The 23,173-nt window shown below is 50.7% G+C and overlaps 1 protein-coding gene across 12 annotated transcripts in view; it reads right to left on the bottom strand.

The window, feature by feature from the left end:
• The window catches only part of DLEC1 (DLEC1 cilia and flagella associated protein), a 106,941-nt gene that overhangs the window by 2,938 nt on the left and 80,830 nt on the right, over window positions 1–23,173 (bottom strand). For 7 of the 12 annotated variants that reach the window (XM_067753778.1, XM_067753779.1, XM_067753777.1 and 4 more), the window contains 16 exons: window positions 12,087–12,240; window positions 11,531–11,641; window positions 10,422–10,552; window positions 9,492–9,683; window positions 8,647–8,717; window positions 8,034–8,185; window positions 6,688–6,806; window positions 6,097–6,167; window positions 3,525–3,721; window positions 3,330–3,440; window positions 3,087–3,212; window positions 2,885–2,979; window positions 2,606–2,690; window positions 2,202–2,420; window positions 1,088–1,249; window positions 163–316 (listed from right to left, as the gene is read on the bottom strand). In XM_067753778.1, the coding sequence (XP_067609879.1) occupies window positions 163–316; window positions 1,088–1,249; window positions 2,202–2,420; window positions 2,606–2,690; window positions 2,885–2,979; window positions 3,087–3,212; window positions 3,330–3,440; window positions 3,525–3,721; window positions 6,097–6,167; window positions 6,688–6,806; window positions 8,034–8,185; window positions 8,647–8,717; window positions 9,492–9,683; window positions 10,422–10,552; window positions 11,531–11,641; window positions 12,087–12,240 (2,150 nt within the window). Of the gene's footprint in view, window positions 1–162; window positions 317–1,087; window positions 1,250–1,693; window positions 2,421–2,605; window positions 2,691–2,835; window positions 3,014–3,086; window positions 3,213–3,329; window positions 3,441–3,524; window positions 3,722–6,096; window positions 6,168–6,687; window positions 6,807–8,033; window positions 8,186–8,646; window positions 8,718–9,491; window positions 9,684–10,421; window positions 10,553–11,530; window positions 11,642–12,086; window positions 12,241–23,173 lie in introns of those variants that run through there. The other 5 variants (XM_067753783.1, XR_010946916.1, XM_067753786.1 and 2 more) reach the window with 5 other exon arrangements.

Genomic DNA, 23,173 nt, shown 5'->3' with positions numbered 1-23,173 from the left:
GCCCGCATCTTGGGGGTGCGCCTCTGCTCCTGCCCACCTCTGCAGGAATTCTCAGGTGGGCCCAACCCTGGGGAGCCAGCCTGCAGGGACAGGGCACGCAGGCCCCTTCTTGGGGGTCTCGGCCCAGCTGCACGGGGGAGCAGGGAGAAGGGCATGGCACACCTGTCAACACGGCCCAGTAGCTCCGGGAGCCGCTCAGGTTCATCAGGTAGACCTCCCGGACGCGGCCCTGGTTCACGAAGCAGGTCCCGAAGTCCACCCAGCTGGTGGAGAGCTGCAGCTCGGGCACGGCCACGACGGCCCGCAGGGGCACCACCTTGCGGGGGACAGAACCTTTAACTTGGTGGGGACTGGGTGACCTTACCCACTCCCACTGGGCTCTGACCCAGGGACACAGGGGCCCTGCCGACCCCAAGTACTGCAGCTTCTGAGGGACGTACAGGCAGCACCACAGCTGGTGGAAGGGGGCCAGCGCTGTCATCTAAAGCCGGGGAATGCTGGTGGGATTCTGGGCAGGAAAAGGGCCAGGAAGGCGCCATCTGCTCCCCTCTGACTCCCCTGCCACCCCTGCCCTGGATCCAGCTCTGTGGTTTCTGCTCCCTGGTCGGGCCGCCTTACTGCCTTCCTCTCCCCTCTCGTCTAGCCCTCTGCTCCCCTTGGGCCCTGGGCCATCTAACCTTTTTCCCTTGGCCTCTCCAACTCAGGGCAGGAGGGGCTGTGGTGTGGAGCTGTCACAGTCCACAGAACCAGAACGAGGCCCGTGGTATTCTCACCTGGTGCTCGCAGTCCCGCACGAGCCCAGGAGGCGTCCCTCAGCTGCTCAGTCCCCACCCATCAGGCCATTCCCTCGGCCTGGTTTCCCTTCTCTCTCTGTTAAACAGCATGCAGGCTTCGTATGCCACCTCCTCCTCCAGGAAGCCTTCCCTGATTTTGCACCCTACAGCACCCCACCTCGCTCTGAGCTCCTAAGACAGGTAAGGATGGATGACCCTCATCTCTCCATGTGCCAGGCCTCTTCCAGGGCAGACAACTGGGGTTTGTCCTCCTCTGACCCCACCTGAACACATGAGGCAGGCCTGGGACTCACCTGAGTGGTCTGGTTGCTGTATTCCAGAAGCAGATTCTGAGTGAAGACCATCTTTTTCTCTCCACTCGCGCTCTGCTGAATGTCCACTCCAGACAACATCTGGTCAGCCGGGAGCTTCTGATAGGAGAGCAGCTCCAGGGAGAGGGAAAAGGACACATTCACCTGAGCAGATGTGGACAAGCCGTCACCTCAGACTGCTGGAGGTGGGCGGCAGCCTCCCCGCCCAGAGCTCCATCCTTCCCTCCTGCGGACCCTGCCTGGTGCATTCACTCCTCACCCTGTGCCCTGTTCCCCGCCCAACAGCTGTCAGTACCGGGGACAGGGCTGAGCGGCCCTCGGGAGCTGAGAGGCCGGAGGATTGGGCAGCTCCACTCGCGTGACCAGGGCTGCGGGCAGGCCCGTAGGCCCAAGTCAGGCCTGTGTCTTTGTTCTGGGGGCAGTGAGGAGCCCCTGCCGGGTTTTAAGCAGAGGATGTGCAGTCAGCTTTGCCTTCCTCAGGGGCCACCCTGGAGGCTGTGGGGAGGGGGCTGGGGGAGCATGAGTGGGTATCTGGGGTCCAGGGTGTAACTTGGGCCTAACAGGATGGGGCTTGTACACGGGGCTCCCCAACCCAGGTCTGTGGACCCAGATCCACAGATTCATCAAAGGCACCTGTTAGGGAAACGTGTTCCTGGGCCTCAGCCCAGATCTTCTCATCTCTGGCAGTGGGGCCTGGGGAACTGTGTTTCTGGTGTGCCTTATGTTTATGGAAAGATGGTGATGAAACCCTGCGTGAGGGCACACAAGAAGGGGGGTCTGTGCCGCGTGGAGGTGCTCGCAGGACCAGGACACTGGTGGAGGGAACTCTCGAGTGTCCACACTGATAGGTCTGGGCGTTCCTGCGCGTGGAGGGCCTGTGCGGAGGGGTTTGTTGGACATGGTGCGTGTGATGGGTGTCCGCCCCTGAGCGCACAGCGCACGGCGGGGCCAAGCGTGTGGTTCGTGTGTGGACAGCACTGTCTGTGTCTATGTCCCGACCTGGAGGGTGCTGCATGCGCAAACGTGAGAGGAGGGTGAGCCCCAGCCCAGGTGAGTGTGCCCACTGTAGGCAGGGACCACAGAAGCTCCCACTGACCAGCATGTTCTCCTGTGGGTAGAGTACCAGCTGCTTGCCGGCTGCTGCTGTCCCCTCCTTGCACTCCTGCTTCCAGCTGGGACCGGGAGCCCTGTGGCTGCGGCTCACTCCATCTTGAGAAACAGAGAAGGGCCTGGAGACCAGGAGCCGGAAGTAGTGTGGGATGTCCGTGGTGTTGGTCAGCTTCAGGTGGTGGGTGGTCACCAGCTCACTCAGCACCTGGGCGGCCACAGAGGTCGGGGAGGGGACTCAATTCTGCCCTCCGGAACCTCTGACTCGGGTGGGGGGTCCCGGGGGAGGGGACCCGGACTGTCAGGCCTGTGCCCCACAGGGGGCCGCGGGAGACGTCTGAGGACCAGGTAGCTCGGGAGGGCCGGTTGGGGGGGGGGGTGCAGCACACTCACCCCAGCACAGCGCTGCTCGGGGATGAGGTCGCTGGCCTGGTGCCAGAACACCATGCTGCCGCCGGAGTCCAGCTCCACGCTCAGCCTGCCAGCGACAGGCACGGCTGGGCTTCTGGGGCCCAGCTGACCCTGGCCGGCCTTTCCCTGGGCTCACCCGCCAGCTTCTCCCTCCCGTCCCCATCCTCTTGCTCCCAGGACCCTGTCTGGTCCCCAGCAGTGCCAGGGAAGGCTGACCCCCACAGCGGGCCGCAGGGAGGCCAGGCAGCCCAGCCGACTCACTGCGCGGGCCTCACGTAGCCTTGCAGGTGCAGCCTCACAGGTCCCACAGCCGAGCCCGGCAGGCGGCGCCTCCTCCCCGGAAGCTCCCTCTCCACCTGCCGAGCACAAGCCCGATCACGGGCGCCCGAGCTGAGCAGGCAGCGGGCGAGCTGCCCCAGGGAGAGGCAGTGGTGGGGGCCCTCCCCAGGCCAGGAGCGCTCACCTCGTCATCCAAGCTCATGGAGCCCAGGGCGGAGCCAGTACACTCCACCTTGTGCAGGACGTCGGGGCCCAGGACCACGGGTGTGAAGGAGATGCGGATGGTGCTGCTGCCCCCTGCGGGGACCACCTGGCAGACGCACACAGCAGCCTCAGCACCGCCTGTCCCTCCCGGCCAGGGGGACACCCCCCCCGGCCCCCCCGACCCCCACCCCCGCCCAGAGCTCCCGGCCCCACCCCAACTCACCACCTGCTTGGGGCTGATGGAGAACGGCTCGTCAGAGGGCACCCCCTCACGTCCCTGCAGGGTGACCGAGATGATTTCCTGGGAGGCGCCGGCACTGGAGCCGCCCTCAGCCTGTGGTCCAGGAGTCGCTGAGGCTCACGCAGGCTCGAGGCCCACTGGCCACAGCCCGGCAGCCCTCCCGCCACCCCTGCTCACAGACTGGGCAGCTTCACGGCTGGACTTGGACACGTCAGAGGGACTTGGGGACCAGAAGGAGCTGCTGGTCTCAGGGCACAGGAGGCCGTTCCCAGCTTGGTCCCGCAGCGGGAAGGGTGGCCCATAGAACACCAGCAGCTCCAGCAGCCGGTCCTCCCTGGCCTCTGGAACGTAGGTCTCCCAGTCCAGGCGGATGTCTGGGGCAGACATGGGGGAGAAAGGCGAGGGATAAGGAAGGAGCAGACTCTTCCCTGGGCCCCCCCCCACTCCCTGCAGCCCCCGGAGGCTGCCGGGTCTCCCACACTCAGGGTGGAGGGGGCCTGGCTCCCCAATGTCACTTGCAGGCAATTCTTGTTTTAGGAGAGTCTACAGGCTTATGCCATCGGCTCCATCAGCCCTTGCCCTCTGGATCACAAGACCAGGTTTCATGTCCAGATGCAGAAATCCGGCTCCCTGTGTGCTCTCCCCACACCCTCCTTTCCTTCTGGCCTTTTTGCTGACCCCTGGGCCCTTCACTCCCCGTGTCCCCTGCCTCCTCCCCTCCTCCATCCTTTAGCGCCTGCCTGCTTTCACTTCCTTCCCCAGCCAGGCGAGTCTCTGGGGGCTGCCACTGGCAACTGTCTGGCCAGGATTCTCAACTCTCTCTTTGCCCCCATCTTTGTACCCACTGGGCAAAAACCTAACCCTGGGGGAACGGAACCGACCATCTAGGCCCCAGTGAGCAAGTCCCCCGCGTTCTAAACAACGTGCCACTCCCATAAATATGTCCCCAACCTAAACTGTGCCCCCACTCTGCCCATCACTGTTTCCTGCTCAGCCGTCCCTGCCTACCTGCACCACAACACTGTCTTCCCTGGTCTCCTCTGGCACTCAGTGGGTGGTCCCACCTCACCTCCCAGAAAAAAGTCCTGCCCGGAGCCCCCCATCTATCTGCATCTACCCCATCCCTACACCCCTCTTCTCAGGGGCCAGATGTGTCCCATCTCCCCTCTCTCCTGGCTGCTTCCCCACAGCACTTAAACAAGCTTCCCTCTGCCAGACCTTTCCAGTACCACCTCTCCTCTCCACAGCAAGCTTGGAGGATAAACAATCCATGAGCGCCTCCCCCCACTCCCAGCTCACCTCGGATTCATGGCTCGCCCCTGGGGAATGAATGCCTGGAGAAGACATGCCCACGCAAGGTCCCTGAACTTGTAGTCCCTAGGGTTACTACCTGGTATCTGCCTCTTTCACGCACGGAATCACTCTCACCAAGGCCACCAGTGGCTTCCATACTCTCAAGTGCAGAGGACAATCTCACTTTCAGGTACGGAGAAATGTGCATGTGATGATGAGCCCCAAGGAAGCAACGGTAACCAGGAAAGTAGAAGAGAAATCCCAAATCAAACAAAGGGAAAACAGAAGTCACAAAAAGCAAAACGAAGAAAGTAGAAAAGTAACAGTGAAATAAATCATAAAATAAGAAGAAATACATAGATTAGGTTTTCTAAAGCTCAGCGCTCGGCTGTTTACAAAGAAACACACATCAAAGTCATAAAAGGTGAAAACAGAGGGATGGGCAAAGACATACCAGGCAAATGCCAGTATACAACCAGCGGGAGCAATGCTGCTCTTCAGCGAGGTGGGATTTAAGCACTGAAGGGGCCAAAGAGGAAGGTTACAGGGTGATAAGAGGCCTCGTTAGCTGTCAAGTGCATCTAACAATACAGAAGCTAAAAACATACAGCAAAACTACAGACGCCAGAAGAACTTGATTAAGATATGATTAGAGTGGTCCAATGCACCCCAAATGCACAGATCCAGTGGACAAAAACAAGCAAGGTCACAGAGTGGCCACTCTCTTCCACCAACAGGATGTTCCCTTGAGTCCCCGAGGAGCTTAAAAACTACAGTGCCCAGGCCCTGCCCCTAGAGACTGTGGTTCACTTGGTCTGGGGTGGCCCAGCCTCAAGGTGCTTTAAATAATCCCCAGGAGACTCTGGTTCTCAGCTGGCCCTGGCTCTTCCTGTGGCCCATACGCTCCCTCAGGCCCAGCTGGGTCGCTCTCCTCCTGGCCTCAGCCTGATGGCCCTTGACACAGACCCCCAGCACTCTGGCCGCCCCCATAGTTGCACTCAGTGCACTCTACGCTGGCAGTCCATGGTCACGTCCGTCCTGCCCATCAGGCACAGCCCCTGCTGTCCTGTTGCCCCTGTATCCCCAGCTCCTTGCACAGCACCTGGCAAATAGCTCAGGGGCTGCTGGCTGAAGGGAAGAGAAAAGGTGTCCCCTACAAGTGCCTGTCCCTATGCAAAGTGAACCCAACCAGGGGAGGGCATCTGTGGCCCATGGACACTGGGAGACCCCAGGCAAGGATAAGTCCTGTCTTCTCGGGTGGAAGTGGCTCTGACAACCCAAGACTGGCTTGGCCAGTCCTGACCTTGGCCCTTGGGGGCCTCCCTCCATACCCCAGCCCACTTGGCTCCAGGTCGTGGGCCATCAGCTTCCCCCACCCCAATCTTCCCTCCCAGCCTGGCCCACCACACGGCAGAGCCTGCAGCAAGAGTCCCGATTTCTCTCGCGAGCATCTCACCACAGGGGCTGGAATTACTCAGGCGAAGGATCCGGGTGACTGTGTCTCCTCCAGAGACCTGGGTGCCGAACCTGGAGACAGGAGACGAGGGTCAGCAGGGCCACAGCCAGCACACACCCCGCAGGCCAGCTCTCCTGAGAGAGGAGGGCCGGGGCTCAGGCAGGCAGGAGGCCCCATAGCGGTCTGTCTTCGGCCCAGAGCAACCGAGTCCCAGGGCTGGAGGCCCTCCCCACGCGGTGCCCGGTGAACCATGACCCAGGACTGCTCACCAGTAAACCCCACCCACTCTGCAACCACACAGACCCCAACGCAGCTGGAGTGAGGGGTCCCAAGTCCGGCCCTGACCTCGGACCACAAGTGACTACTCGGTACTTCTGTCCCCGCAAAGCCCTCGGAGATGGGCAGATCACGGCTGTGCCCCCTGAGGCCTCTCTCCTCTGGGGTAGCCCTGGCTTGGGGCTTTCGAGCTGGGTGGCACCAAGTGGCCCTGGGCCAGCGGGACAGCAATGAGCTGGAGTGGGCAGCCCGGGGTGGAGGCCAGAGGGTTTCGAGGGTTAGAGCAGGAGGCGGGCGGGGGCGAGGCAGGGATACCTGACAACAGGCTCCTTCTGGATCTGGTCAGTGGTGTAGTGGGTGGTCCTGTGGAAGCTGATGGGGCAGCCCACCACCGCCATGTGCACCGGGATGACCGCTGGAGGCAGGTCTCCCACCTACAAAAACAGCAGTCATGCGTTGCTCTCGGCACCGGCTCCTACCACAACCCCTGGCTCCCCATCCCCTCCGTTCGAGGCCCTCCCTCCTCCAGCCAGCCCAGGGTCCCCAAAGTTTGGTCGCAACTGGGCGGGGACTCACTCCCCCCTGTCTGACACTCACCCCAGACCCCCCCAAAGGCCTGGCCTCCCAGCCCCCACTTCCCTGTCCTGCTCTCCCACCCAGCCCTGCGTGCGACTGCACGGATCTCCCAGCTTGAGGGTCTTTGGCCTCTTATGGCCCCTTTGATTAAATTTCTTTATCTTTTAAATGGAAATAACTTTATTATTTTTCTCTGCTAATAAAAAGCGATAAATGTCTTTTTTAAATTTAAAATAGAATGGATTTCACCCATGATCCTACCCCACCCCCCAGCATGACTCACTGTTAACATTTCAGTGTACCACTGTCTAGACAGACTTGTGTGCATAAAACACAGATAGAAATGAGGAGCATTCTGGGCATGCTTTGTTTTGGTAATCTCTTTTCTCTTTACAACATATGATAATTTTACTAATGAAGGTTTACAGCATCATTTAACAGGCTCCGGAATTCTACTGCGTGGATGTAGCCTAATGTTTTCATCCTGTCTTCTCCTGATGGACATGGATGTTTACACCGTTTGCTTTTTTCTCCCCCCTCTATTACAAACAACGCTGAGAAGAAAAGGAAGCCTGGTGTGAATTTACTTGTTCCCTGTGTCCACTTCTTTCCTTGGGGCAACCTTAACTGTGTGTCCCCAGCGTCCTGCAGAAGTGCCTCTGAACGGCGGCACACATGTCCCAGCCGGCCTCGCCATGCACGTGAGTACCTTTCCCCTGCACCTTCACTGACAACTTTTGAACCTTGCTAATCTCACAAAGACTAGTATTTCAGTGGTTTAACCCTCACTTCTTTGGTTACCAGTGCTGGTGACATGTTTCACGTTCACTGGCCGTCTCTCTTTGTCATTCTTGAGTTGCCTATTCAAACCCTTTGCCTATTTGGGATGCTTTTGCCCCCCTTATTGTTAGTTAAGAAACGCTTTGTATATTAAGGTGATCAACTCTTTGTCATTGGGCACAGCACAATTTAAAGCAAATATCTACCATAACTAACCCATCCAATTTACTAAATAGTTCAAGAAAATCTTCTGTGCAATAACTCAGTAGCCTAGGATTTGGGACACGTTTACTTTGTTTACTTACTGTGCAGATGAGGCTGTCCCAGTACTCGCCCCACATGTTCGCACAGGCTGTGAGGTCAATGGCAAGCTGTTGGTGGGCCCCCAGCACGCCCTGGGAGAGGTGGGGAAAGAAGGCAGCTCCTTTCCCGTGGGACAGCATGCTTTCCATAAACTCTGCAGGAGAACCAGGAATGGGGATTCAGGCCCCAGGGCAGGAAATAGGTCCAAATCCTCAAGCGTCAGCAAAGCACTGAACCAGACAAGCCAACCTACAGCCTCTCCTTGGTCTGGCTAAACAGACCCTCCTCCTGGGAGCCTGGGGCCCAGCATCCAGCTTCTCTCACCTCCCACAAGGGCCGAGCCTCAGCCCTCCCTTCTGAGCCACCACCCCTCCCGAATCGAAGCCAGGCCCTGTGCACAAGCCGTACGCCCTGGCAAGGGGATGGCCTCGTTTAAAAGAGGGGGCGCTGTCAGGTGGAGGCCACGGCCATCTCAGGGACCTTGCTAGAAAAGACGCTGAGAAGTGGTCTCTGGTCAGGGTCCCCTCCTGCAGCAACTGGCCCACCTCCTTGGAAGGCCACGCAAAATGCCGCTCTGGCCAGGCCTGGGCTCAGCGCATGCCCTGGGACTCTTACCCAGCTGCTCTCGCTTGGCCAAGAGCTCCCGCATCCGAGCCATCTTCAGCAGGGCAGGAGGCATGTCGGGGCTTGACAAGACGGGACATGGAAATCACATCAAGCCACCCGGGCCCTTCCCCAGACCTGAGCCACCTCCCCTGGCAACCAGCATCCCCCCAGGTGCCCAGCGGAGGAAGGTGGCCCTGCCTGCTCCTCCCAGGGGAGAGCTGGTCAGGCCTCCTCTTCACCTCTGTCTGTGGTCTTTGCTCGCGCTGCACCCCTACCACCAAAAGCATCCCAGCTGCAGGCCGCCTGCCAGCCCCAGGGATTGCCTCCCAACAAACTCAGGAGGGCTCCAGGGCAGGGACCCCGATCCCCAGGCTCTGCACCTTGGTGACCCCTGGATGCAAACCCAGCCCAGACTCCCCAACCCTCGTCCAGCCTTCTGCAACAGGCCGTTTCCACTCTTTCCTGCTGACATCTGTCCTGCATTGAACACATGCTAACTTTCTGCAATGGGCAAGTTAATGGCTCAGGAGCTGTTCCTGGTGCCCTGCAACACCAGCAGTCGGTGGTTTTGAAGCTCCCACTCCCACTCCCACCTTAGGAGCTTTGGTGGCGAGGCGTCTGCAGCGGGGTGCTGGTAAACTTAGCCAGCCTCTCGGTGTAAATACTCTCACTGCAGTTGATTCCGAGCTACAGCTTTGCAGCGTGCCTCACTGTATCTCTGCGCACAGTTCCCTCCACCTACAATAACTTCTCCCTCGTCCGCGGGCCCCAGTACCACCTGGCCTGTCCGAAGCCCTCCACCTCAGCAGGCCACATCCTCCCCAGAAGCCGCCTCTGAAAGAAACCAGACTTACAGGCTGGGTTTTTGGCGCAGGCTGTTTGCAGGGCTCCCAAAGTACTCAAACTTGAGGGTAAAAGGGGTCTGTATCGGGGAACAGTTGGTCAGGATGAGCTGGCGATTCACGCGGGTCCGCAGCGGCACTGCTGAGCCGAAGTCCAGGTGGAGCCTCTCCGGGTGGCCTGGCCACAGCTCTGCACTGGCAACACTGCCCCGAGCCCACGAGCACCCGGTTACACGCCACCCTTGGCCCTGCCCAGCGAACCACCTGGGGTGGGGGCGCCAGAGCTGCCCGGAAACCAGGCTGCATCCTCCAAGCCCTCATTAAGCTGCCACCCCAGGGCTTCCCTGATGGTACAGTGGTTGAGAATCTGCCTGCCAATGCAGGGGACACAGGTTCAGGCCCTGGTCTGGGAAGATCCCACATGCCGCAGAGCAGCTGGGCCCGTGAGCCACAATTACTGAGCCTGTGCGTGCGATGAAGAGTGGCCCCCGCTTGCCACAACTAGAGAAAGCCCTTGCACAGAAACGAAGACCCAACACAGCCATAAATAAATAAATAAATTAAAAAAAAAAAAAAAAGCTGCCACCCCACAGAGACTCCCACCTCGCCCACCTGTGATGCCAAGAGAGGCCTCAAACTCCCCAGGCTCTCCCTGTCTGGGGCAGACCGGCCTGTCTCCCGGTCGCCAGGCCTCATGTGGGAAAGCCCAAGGTACCCACAGCCCCGTCCCCTGCCATCTCCCCGCCTGAACACCACGCCTCCGGTGTGTGGGGAAAGACCACAGAGAAGGCGGTGATGGGCTAGGCGGGGCTGTCCCCAGAGAGTCTGTGAGGGGCCTTTTCCCGGCCGCGGGAATCACGGGGAGGAGGCTGGTACCACCTCAAGACCGGTCCTTTTAACGGCTGCCTCAGCCCCCAGGCCTCGGGCCTGCCCTGGGCTCACCTGCTGTCGCTGTCCTCTGTAGAGATGGCGATGGCCACCTGCAGTCCCCGGGGTTTCCCGGAAATGCCCAGAACCAGTGGCTCCTTCACGCCCAACACGTTACAAGGGAGGGCCAGGTCCATCAACTCGTCCTATAAGGAAGCCCACCGGGGGTGCATCACTCAGGTAAAGCCCAGGGCTTGGCCTCAGCAGAGGGGCCTCAGATGGGCTCCCGCAGCACAGGAGGCTGCTTGGGGGCGGGGGTGCTCAACCCAAAGGTCTTGTCCAGGCTCATCTCTGTGGAAGGGCTCCCAGACCCTTCAGTGGGTCACTATGCCCAGACCCGGCCTGTCAGCCCACCCCTGCCCCCCACCGGAGGCCTGGCCCCTTCCTCAGGGCTCCTGGCTGTGAGTCGGCCCCAAATACCTGGGCAGCCCCACGTGAAGGAGACCCCTCCAAGCGGACCTCTGGAGAAGCCGCACATTTATCCTGATGAAGCTGCTACCATAGAAATCAAGCCCTTTCTGCGTGAGGTCTGCTCTGTGCCAGGCCTGGGCCCGGCCGTCACCCTCGAGCTCAGACTCAGCTGTGTAAGAAAGCCCACCGTCCACATGTTCGCCAGAGAGGACTGGGACCTGGGGCTGCTAGTGTCTGCGAGGAAGAAGTTTCCTTCCCCACAAGAATCACAAACAGATAGCCGGCAACCACCCAAGTACTGAGCACACTCGGCCCAATGGCCTTCCTGTGGGCTGCACCCAGGAGAAGCTGTGTCCTTCTTGGGAGGAACCTGGGTGCCGCTCAGACTCCCCTGCAGCACCCAACACAGGGCCCGCCGTGGGCAGCAGCTCTGTTCAGCATCTCCAGGCAGCTGGAAAGCTGGGCCCACCTGCTCCAAAGAGAATGGCCTGGCGAGGGCTAAAGGTGGTGCCCAAGGGTGTCAGGGCACATCCAGGCCCTGTGTCCCTAGACAGCAGGCCCAGTGGGAGTGGGGACCCCAGACCCAAATGCAAGAAGTCTCGTCCCCACTGATGCGGCCCAGGAGAGGGGTCTGGGGTGGACCTCCTGGCCGGCACAGAGGCAGGCAGCCGGGGGAGCTTCCTGGGCATGCAGGCCCCTGAGCCCTCACTCGCCTGGGTATGAGCAGTCAACTCTAGGCTGAACTGGCGCTCCTCACGGGGGCCCAGCGTGCCACGTCTCGGGGAGACTTTTGCTGTGCAGAAGCTTGCTTGGAGCCCCAGGAGCTGGCAGACACATGGGTGGGGTCATGTGCTGGGCTTCCAGGATGGACCCGGGGTCCAGACAGAGGGCTCAGCACCGCCGCATACTCTGGGGAGGCTGGCGGACTGGGGGCCCCCAGCAAGACCAGCAGGGTGGGGTGCTCCTGAGTGGGGATAAACCACAGGTCCCTCTCCTCTCCTCTCCCACCACAGATGAACCTCATCCCTGTCAGGGGTTCTCTGGACTAAAGCCACCCTGAGAGGCCCAGGGTGATGGGGAACAGGGACAGCTGGCTCTGATGCACAGGGACGTGGCCCCATCTGCCGTGGCACGTGGGGCAGGCAGCAGAGTCAGCTCCAGGGGCAATAATCTGTTCTGGGAGGTGTCTGGGGGACAATGTCCCCCTCCACACAGGCCTCTGGGGCTGAGGGTTGCAGGCCTAGGGCCCGACAGTGTGGGCTCACCCACCTTGCCCCAGTGGAACTGGGTGGGCAGGAGTGTGCCATTGATGAGTGTGACAGGCGTCTTGGTGGGCACGCCCACGTAGAGGTTGGTGACCTCCACCTGGCTGCTCTGCAGGTACACGTAGGGCTCCTGCACCTCGGCATACACAGGCAGGTGGCTGGAACACAAGGAAATAAAAGGCATACTCAACAGAAAGGAAGAATTAAAACTCCTCCCTATGTGCAGATGACACGATGGTCCACGTAGAAAATCCCAGGGAATCAATTTTTTTTTTAAATCTTAGAACTAATGAGTGAGTCAGCAAAGTGACAGGGTAAAAATCAACACATAAAAATCAATCACTTTTTTTTTCTTTTTGGCTGTGACAGGAGGCCTGTGGGATTTTTAGTTCCCTGACCAGGGATCAAACCCGGGCCCTCAGCAGTAACGCACAGAGTCCTAACCACTGGACCGCCAGGGAACTCCAAAATCAATCACATTTTTACAGGCTAACAAAGAATGTGTAGAAACAGAAGTTAAAAATATAATACCATTTATAATTGCTCGAAAAATTGAAATACTTTGGTAAGTATCTAATAAAACACATATAGAATTTGTGTGCTGAAAACTACAAAAACACCAATGAAAGAAATCAAAGATGACTATAAATAGAGAGGCATAAATCATGTTCATGCATTTAAAAACTCAACACACGTCAATTCTTCCCAAATTGATCTATTAAGTTTAACACAATTGTTATCAAACTCTTAGCCAGGATTTTTGTAGATATAGACAAGCTTATTATAACATTTATATAGAAAGATAAAGGACACAGACTAAAACAATTTTTAAAAAGAATAAAGTGGGAAATTACTGGATGTTAAGAATTACTATACAGCTACAGCAATCAAGTTAGTGTGTTACTGGTGGAGGGATGTATACAACAGATCAATGGAACAATGTAGAAAACCTAGAAACAGACCCACACAAATATGTCTGAGGGTATTTTTTTCCGTATATAAGGAACGGAGATAACATGCATTTTGCTTTTAACTTTTTATTTTGAAATACTGTAGATTCACATGCAGCTGTAACAAAAAAGAATACAAAGGGATCCAATATACTCTTCACCCAATTTCCCAATAGTAACATCTTGCCTAACTATAGCACAATGTCACAAGCAGGAGACCAAGACGGATACAATCCAGCAATCTTATTCAGACCCCATCAGGTTTACATGGACTCGTTTGTATGTATTTACTTCTACGCAATTTTATCACATGTAGATACGCATGACACCACCACAGTCAAGACACAGAACGGTTCCATTACAAGGATGTCTCATGCTATCTTCTTTTTTTTTAACCTCCTCCCCACCCCCATTTTTTTTTTTTTTTTTGGCCATAAATTTCTGAGTGCTGTTCACTTTGTTCAATAATTAAGGATTTTTCCAAAAGAGAAAAAAACCTTTACCATCTTGGCCAGCTTGGCAATCTTCAAGAATATCAAGGAAGAAAAGACTTGTCCCCATAAAGAGCTGTAAAATACATTTGAAAATGAGGTTTAATTGCAGTTATCATGCTATCTTTTTATAGCCACAGAACGAGACTGAGATAGGTCATAGATTCAAAAGCCAAACAAAAGACAGAGATTGGCAAAATGTATTTAAAAAAATGATCCCACTGTATACTGTCTGCAAGAGACACCTTAGATTCAAAGACACAAATATGTCGAAAGTAAAAGGATGGAAAAATATACTGCAAACAGTACCCAAAAGAGAGCTATTGTAGCTATTTTAATGTGAGATGAAATAGACTTTAGGACAAAAATTGTTACTAGAGACAAAGAAGGGTATTTTATAATTATAAAAAGATCAATCCATCAGGAAGACATCACAATTATAAATACACATGTCTAACAACAGTGTTACAAAATACATGAAGCAAAAAACGACAGGACTGAAGGGAGAAACTGACAATTCCAAAATAATGATTAGAGATTTCAATACCTCATTTTAAATAGTGGACAGAACAACTAAGCAGAAGATGAACAGGAAATAGAAGACTTAACACTACAAACCAACCAGACCTCTATATAACATTCTATCCAACAACAGCAAAATGTTTCCTATGTGTACATGGAATATTCTCTAGAACAGACCATAAGATAGCTCATACAACAAGCCTCAGATTTAAAAGGCTAAAATTATACAAAGTATGTTCTCCAATAACAAGAGAATCAAATTAAAAATCAACAACAGAAAATAATTTGGGAAACAAAAATACGTGTAAATTAAACAACACACTCCTAAATAAACAATAGGTCAAATAAGAAATAAAATTTTTGGTTGAATATGCAAAAATTAGTGAAAAACACCACATTAATTTTAAAAAGGACAAAAATGGCATGATTATTTCAAAAGACGCAGAAAAAACATTCAATGAAATCTAACGTTCTTTCATGAGAAAAACAATCAGCAAACTAGGAATAGAAGGGAACTTCCACAACCTGATAAAGGACATCTACAAAAAGCCTACAGCTAATATACTTAAAGGTGAAAGACAATGTTTTCCTTTTAAGATCAGAAACAAGGCAAGGACATCCAACCTTGCCACTTTCATTCAACACTGTACTGGAGTATCATTAGGTCCATTAGGCAGGAAATAGAAAGGAAAGGCATCCAGATTGAAAAGGAAGATGTAGGGACTTACCTCGTGGCTCAGTGGTTAAGAATCTTCCTGCCAATGCAGGGGACATGGGTTCGAGCCCTGGTCCGGGAAGATCCCACATGCCACACAGCAACTAAGCCCATGCACCACAACTACTGAGCCTGTGCTCTAGAGTCTGCGAGCCACAACTGCTGAGCCTGCACACCACAACTACTGAAGCCCATGCGCCCTAGAGCCCATGCTCCACAACAAGAGAAGCCACCGCAATGAGAAGCCCACGCACCACAACGAAGAGTAGCCCCCGCTCGCCACAACTAGAGAAAGTCCATGCACAGCAACGAACACCCAACACAGCCAAAAATAAATAAATAAATAAAAATTTTAAAGGAAAAAAAAGGAAAGGAAGATGTAAAATTATCTCTAAATGCAGACGACATGATCTTCTATTTAGAAAACTATTAGATGGGCTTCCCTGGTGGCGCAGTGGTTGAGAGTCCGCCTGCCGATGCAGGGGACACGGGTTCATGCCCCAGTCCGGGAAGATCCCACATGCCACGGAGCGGCTAGGCCTGTGAGCCATGGCCGCTGAGCTTGCGCGTCCGGAGCCTGTGCTCTGCAACGGGAGAAGCCACAACAGTGAGAGGCCCGCGTATCGGAAAAAAAAAAAAAAAAAAAAGAAAACTATTAGAAGTAATGTGTTCAGCAAGGTTGTAGGATACAAGGTCAATATACAAAAAACTATTTGTATTTCTACACATTAACAATGAATAATAATAAAATGTGATTAAGAAAAGTCCATTTCCAAAAGCATCAAAAATGATACAATACTTAGGAATAACTTTAACAAAAAAAGTACAAGACTTGTACACTGAAAACCTCACTGAAAGAAATGAAAAGACCTAAATAAATGGAAAGACATTTCATGTTCAAGAATGGGAAGACTTAATAATATCAGGATGGCAATACTCCCCAAACTGATCGGCAGATTCAACACACTCCCTATTAAAATCCCAGCTGCCTCTTTGCAGAAAGTGATAAACTGGTCCTAAAATTCATACAGAAATTCAAAGAACCCAGAATAGCCAAAACAATCTTGAGAAAGAAAAACAAAGTTGGAGAATTCATACTTCCTGATTTCAAAACTTACTATAAAGCCACATTAATCAAAACAATGTTGATATGGCATAAGAACAGACCTATAGATCAATGGAACAGAACTGACAGTCCATAAATAAACCCTCCTGTTTACAGTCAACTGATTTTTGACAAAGGGTGCCAAGACAATTCAATGGATAAAGAAAAGTCTTTTTAAGAAACCCTACTGAGACAACTGATTATCTAGTTGGAAAAGAATGAACCTGGATTCTTTTCTCACACCATACACAAAAACTAACTCAAAACGGATCAGAGACCTAAGAATAAGAACTAAAACTATAAAACTCTCAGAAGAAAACATGTGAGTAAATATTTGTGACATTAGGCAATGGTTTCTTAGATATAACACCAAAAGCACGAGCAACAAAAGAGAAAAATACATAAACTGGAATTCACCAAAATTTAAAACTTTTGTGCTTCAAAGTATACATACCATCAAGAAAGTAAAAGGACAATTCTCAGAGTGGGAGAAAATATTTGAAAATCATATACCTAATAATAGACATGTATCTAGAATATATATAAAGAACAACACTTCCATCTCAAAAAAAAAAGGAACACTTGCATCTCAATAATAAAAAGACAAATAACCTTATTTTTTTTAAGTGGGCACAGAATTCAAGAGATAGTTCTCCAAAGAGGATCTACAGATAACCAAGAAGCATATGAAAGAAACTAAACATCATTTGCCATCAGGAAAACTCAAATCAAATCCTCAGTGAAATATCACTTCACACACACCAGGATGAGTACCATTGAACGACAGATTGTAACAAGTGTTGTTGAGGAAGAGAAGAAATAGGAGAGCAGGGTGGAGAAGGATGGAGAGTGGGTCCCGACTGGCAACTATTATATTTGCCCCATATATCATTATTATAATAAGATACACTATGTTAACATTATGCATAATTTGTGAAAATTTTTAAATAAAATAAATATAATGCTATCCCAATGCATTATATTGGGATAATTAAAAAATTAAAAGAAAGGGTGTAATCAGATTAACTGATAAAACAGAGGAGAACAAAACTATTACTTAAGAGCCCTGGAGAAGGCCAAGCAGAGATTCCGTAACAGTGGAGTGAGAGGCATCACAAGGCAGAGTGGGCTGTGGGGAAAGAGCAGGGGAGGTAACTAAAGGAGCCCTGGGAGATTATCCTGGCGGGTTCAGCTATACTGGCTCCCAGAGCTCAGGCATCACACAGAAGACTGGTAAATCCTGCAGCACGATTTACCCGACCCGCAGTGAAGAATGTGGGCGTGGCCCTGAAGAGAGGTCACAGCAGAACCTGCAGGAACACTGGGCTTCTCAACTGTCTCTGAGGGAAAATGACCAAAAAGATCCTATTTATGAAGGAAGGAAGGGACTGATTCGTGTAGCTGGCCAGTGTGGGTTTCCTCGACTGTTTGTCTTGGGCTGTTTTCCCCAAAGGCCCCTTCCCTTTACGGGATTCAGGAAGCTGTCTGCTCTGAGGGTACTCACACACACTCACACACACTCAGTCCTGGGAGGAGGACTCCATCCACACCTACACCCACATACTCAGAGGAAACTGACACCACCGGCTCCTTATGCAAATCAACTTCCTCCTTCAGAACAGGAATGGGCAGCCAAGGATTATTAGATGTAGAAAGAAACCCAAAAAGCGAAGAAAGATTCCAAACCAGAATCTGAGGAAACTAAAATTAGTTTCCTCGGGGTAATCTGAGAGGCTGTTGCCATCCATAAGACAATAACAGATGACTACAGAAAAGGAACAATTCATAAAAAAAAAAAAAAAGCCTGAAATTGAAAAGCATGATTGCCAAAACAAGGGTATCCACCAGAGACTTAATTAGTGACCTGCAGGGCCAAGGGCATATCCCTGAGCGAGGAGAAAAACCCCAAGAGATGGAAAATATGAGGAAAATGGTTAAACTCATGCAGTATAGATCCAGCAGGTTTGTGGTGGACTGTGGTAGCTATTGTTTTTACTGTCCAGCAAGCTTTCCCACCTGCCTCTTCTGGAGCTGGATCCTTGCCCCCTGCCACGGGGAGGTAGGGCCTGTGAGGGGAGGTGACCAAAGAGATCCATTCAGACTGTATCTCTGGAGAAAGCTGATTTCATTTTTCACAGAGGTTATTAAGCTGGGAGTGTGTGAGCCTGGAACTCTAAGTGGCCCCCTTCCCTGGGGCATTGTGGCCAAGGGCCCCTGCCAATGGGGGAGAGAAAGGCCAACAAAGAGAGAGAAGCAGAGTTGAAGGATGGGGTGGGTGCAGGAGAGGGAAGGAGGGCGGACAATGAGAGAGAAGTAGAAGACCAGACAAAGGAAGAGGCTGGAGCCCTGGATTCAGTAGGGCAGGAATGCCCGGGTACATGAGCCAATGGTTCCCCCTTTTTGCCTAAATTGATGTGTTTCCCTCACTTGCAACTGTAAACATTCTGATTAATACAAGGTCCTTTAAGAAGAAAGAACAGAGATAAGAAAAGAAAGGAAATAAGCAGAGACTGAATAAAAGGTATTCATTCTGCCTGAGGAGAAGACAGACTTAACCCTCTTATTTAAGGACCATGAAGAACCACCCAACTACTGGTGGCTTTGAAAAGACTCATACTTAGACCCATAACGTTAGTTGTAGAAGAGCACATTTGAATGAGACATTGCTGGTACTTTCCCCCCTGTTGCTGGTCCAAGTACCCAAAGTCTGAGAATATCTGTCACTGTGACAGTCTGGGGTGATGGGCGTCTCATACCCTGGAGGTGGAAGTATAAAATGGCCCATTCTCTTTGGAGGATAATTCAAGTAGTCATGAAGATTTAAAGTGAGCAGTTGAAGTTTTTATAACAAAATACGTGCAGAAATGACTACAAAACAAATATACAGTTTAAAGAATAATAATAAAAAGAACAACTGTGTACCACCCCTGCCTAGCTTAAGAAACAAAATGTTACCATCAGTCAACTTAAGAAAATGAATATTATGCTTCAAAATAGTTTGAGAAGGGTTGGGGGGAGAAATGGATGAGGCATGTGGATGAAGCAGTATTTGTCGTGATTTGATAATTACTGAAAGTAGATGATGGATACACAGGGGTTCATTATACTATACTATTTTTATATACGTAAGAAATTTTCCATGAGAAAGGAAGGAAGGAAGGAAAGGAGGGAGTGAGAGAGGGAATATCACTAATAACCTTTGAAATCTCCAGTGTGTTCCTCCCAGAATACAATGGTATTCGCTCATTTAAAAATGCCATGTATACACTCAACTAATATTTGACAAGAGAGCCAAGAATACCCTAAACAGGGACTTCCCTGGTGGCGCAGTGGTTAAGAATCTGCCTGCCAATGCAGGGTACACGGGTTCGAGCCCTGGTCCGGGAAGATCCCACATGCCATGGAGCAACTAAGCCTGTGTGCCACAACTACTGAGCCTGTGCTCTAGAGCCCATGAGCCACAACTACTGAGCCCACATGCCTAGAGCCTGTGCTCCGCAACAAGAGAAGCCACTGCAATAAGAAGCCCGCGTACTGCAACAAAGAGTAGCCCCCGCACGCCACAACTAGAGAAAGCCTGCATGCAGCAACGAAGACCCAACGCAACCAAAAATAAATAACTAAATAAATTTGTTAAAAAATTAAAAAAAAAAAGAATACCCTAAACAGACATTTCTCCAAAGAAGACATACAGATGGCCAATGGGCACATGAAAAGATGCTCAACATCACAAATTATTAGAGAAATGCTAATGAGAACTACAATGAGGTATCACCTCATATCAGTCAGAATGACTGTAATCAAAAAGTCTACAAATAATAAATGCTAGAGAGGTTGTGGAGAAAAGGGAACCTTCCTACACTGTTGGTGGGAATGTAAATTGGTTCAACCGTTTTGGAGAACTGTATAGAGCTTCCTTAAAAAACTAAAAATAGCATTAAAATATGATCCTACAATCTCATTCCTGGGCATATATCCAGAGAAAAATCATAATTCAAAAAGATACATGCTCCCTGATGTTCACTGCAGCACTATTTACAATAGCCAAGTCATGGAAGCAACCAAAATGTACATCAACAGATGAATGCATAAAGAAGATGTGGTACATATACACAATGAAATAATACTCAGTCATAAAAAAGTGAATGAAATAATGCCATTTGCAGCAACATGAATGGCCCTAGAGATTTCTTTTTTTTTTTTAATTTTTGGCTGCGCTGCACTGCTTGTGGGATATTAGTTCCCCAACCAGGGGCTGAACCCGGGCCCCAGCAGTGAAAGCGCCAAGTCCCAACCACTGGACTGCCAGGGAATTCCCGAGATTATCATATTAAGTGAAGTAAGTCAGACAGAGAAAGACAAATATCATATGATATCACTTATATGTGGAATCTAAAAAAAAGGATACAAATAAAGTTATTTACAAAGCAGACACAGACTCACAGACATAGAAAACAAACTTATGGTTACCAAAGGGGATAGTGGCGCAGGGGTGGGGAGAGATAAATTAGGAGTTTGGGATTAACATATACACACTACTATATATAAAACAGGTGAACAACAAGAACCTACTGTACAGCACAGGAAACTATAGGCAATAACTTGTAATAACATATAATGGAAAAGAATCTGAAAAAGAATATATTATGTGTATGTATAACTCAATCACTTTGCTGTGCACTTGAAACTAACACAACATTGTAAATTAACTATACTTCAATTTTTAAAAAATGAACACCTGGGAAAATGTCCTGGGAAAGGACAGTCTCTTCAACAAATGGTGTTGGGAAAACTGGGTAACCACATGTAGCAAAATGAAATTGAACCCCTATCGTACACCACTCACAAAAATTACCTTGAAATGGCTCGAAGACATAAACATAAGATATGATACTATAAAACACCTAGAAGAAAACACAGGGAAGAAGTTCCTCAACATCAGTCTTGGGGATGCTTTTTTGGATTTGACACCAAAAGTACAAAAAACAATAAGAGCAAAAATAAACAAGTGAGAGGGACTTCCCTGGTGGCCCAGTGGTTAAGACTCCATGCTCCCAATGCAGGGGGCCCAAGTTCAATCCCTGGTCGGGGAACTGAGATCCCACATACCACAACTAAGCCTGCGTGCTGCCAACTACTGAGCCCGTGCTCTAGAGCCCTCCCGCCACAACTAGAGAAGCCTGCACGCTGCAACCAGAGAAGCCAGTGTGCTGCAACGAAGACCCAGCACAGCCAAAATAAAATAACTTAAAAAAAAAATAAGTGAGACTACATCAAACTAAAAAGCTTCTGCAAAGCAAAAGCAGCAATGAACAAAATGAAAAGACAACCTACCAAATGGGAGAAAGTATTTGCACACTGTGGACAAAGAATGCTGCCTGCCATTTCAGTAAACAAAGGATGTTGCAACCATCAAGCCAGCAGTCACTGCACCTGCCTCCACCAGTGCACCCTGAGGGGAATTCAGGATGGAGAGAGACAGGGTACCAGCCATACGTAGTTAAGATGCACATTAAAGAATGATTTCAATAAGCCCAGAATCTTGCATCTTCCCATACACAGAAAAGCACTAAAATCATTAACTTGAGATGTCTGTTTCTTGTGATTAGCAGTAATCTTTTGATGTTCCCCTGTATGTTGTTTTTGTTTTGTTTTGTTTTGTTTCAGCAAAAACTCCCATATATTCTGGCTCCTCCCTTACCTCAGAGCTATCTGAGAGGCTGTTTTCTGGACTATAGTCCTCAGTAAGGTCCCAGAATAAAACATAATTCTCAACTTTTAGGTTGTGCTTTTTTCTTTTCAGTCAGCAATAACACATATCTGATAAGGGGTTAATATCCAAAATATATAAAGAACTCATACAACTCAACGGCAAAAAGCCAAACAAATCAAATTAAAAAATGGGGAGAGGAACTAGACATTTTTCCAAAGAAGACATCCAAATGGCCAATAGGTGCACGAAGAGATGCTCAGCAACACTAATCATCAGGGAAATGCAAATCAAAACCACAATGAGGGGCTTCCCTGGTGGCGCAGTGGTTGGGAGTCCGCCTGCCGATGCAGGGGACACGGGTTCGTGCCCCAGTCCGGGAAGATCCCACATGCCGCGGAGTGGCTGGGCCCGTGAGCCTGCGCGTCCGGAGCCTGTGCTCCGCAACGGGAGAGGCCACAGCAGTGAGAGGCCCGCGTACCGCAAAAAAAAAAAAAAACCACAATGAGATATCACCTCACACCTGTTAGAGCAGCTATCTTCAAGAAGACAAAAGATGACAAGTGTTGGTGAGGATGTGGAGAAAAGGGAACCCTTGTACACCACTGGTAGGAATATAAATTGGTTCAGCCACCACAGAAGAAGTATGAAGGTTCCTCAAAATATTAAAAAGAGAACTACCACCTGACCCAGCAATTCCACTTCTGGGTATATATCCAAAGGAAGTGAAAACAGGATATCAAAGAGATATTTGCACCCCCATGTTTACTGTATTATTCACAACAGCCAAGGTATGGAGCACCCTAACTGTCTGTCAACAGATTGATGGATGAAGATGATGTGGTACATGCATACAATGGAACATTACTCAGCCATGAGAAAGAAGGAAATCCTGCCATTTGCGACAACATGGATGGACCTTGAGAACATTACGCCAAGTGAGATAAGTCAGACAGAGACAAATACTGCAATATCTCACTTATATGCAGAATCTAAAAAAGCCAAGTTCGTGGAAACAGAGAGTAGGATGGTGGTTACCAGGGGCTGGGGGTGCCCAGCACCTGGAAAGATGCTGTTTAAGGGTACAAACTTGCAACTAGTAGGTGAATGGGTCCTGAAGATCTAATGTGAAGTATGGTGCTTATGGACACCAATACTGTATTATATACATCAAATCTGCTGGGAGACTTGATTATTCCCACCACAAAAATGAAATGATAATTAGGTGAAGTGATGGAGGTGTAAGCTAACGCTACAATGGAAATCATGCTGCAATATATAAATGAATCAGGTCAGTATGCTGTACAACTTAAAACTTAGTGACATGTCAACTGCATTCCAATAAAGAGAAAATCTGACACAGTTATTTTGTATCCATTCTCCTGTTGATGAACGTCAGCTGTTTCCAGTTTTTCACTGTCATAAACAGTCCAGCTATGAGCCTTCCAGCATGAGCACACGGCTCCCACTGCACACGTGTAAGTCTGGGATTATATCCAGAAGGACTGATGCTGGACCAAGGGTATTGTTACCCTTATTAGGTAACAATAAAGTGTTGTCCAAAGTGGCTGCATTAATGTATATTCCTTTCGCATATA

The sequence above is a fragment of the Pseudorca crassidens genome, chromosome 10 (assembly GCF_039906515.1).
Source record: "Pseudorca crassidens isolate mPseCra1 chromosome 10, mPseCra1.hap1, whole genome shotgun sequence".
In the NCBI taxonomy this organism is placed as follows: domain Eukaryota; kingdom Metazoa; phylum Chordata; class Mammalia; order Artiodactyla; family Delphinidae; genus Pseudorca; species Pseudorca crassidens.
This window is presented reverse-complemented; position numbering and strand designations above follow the sequence as displayed.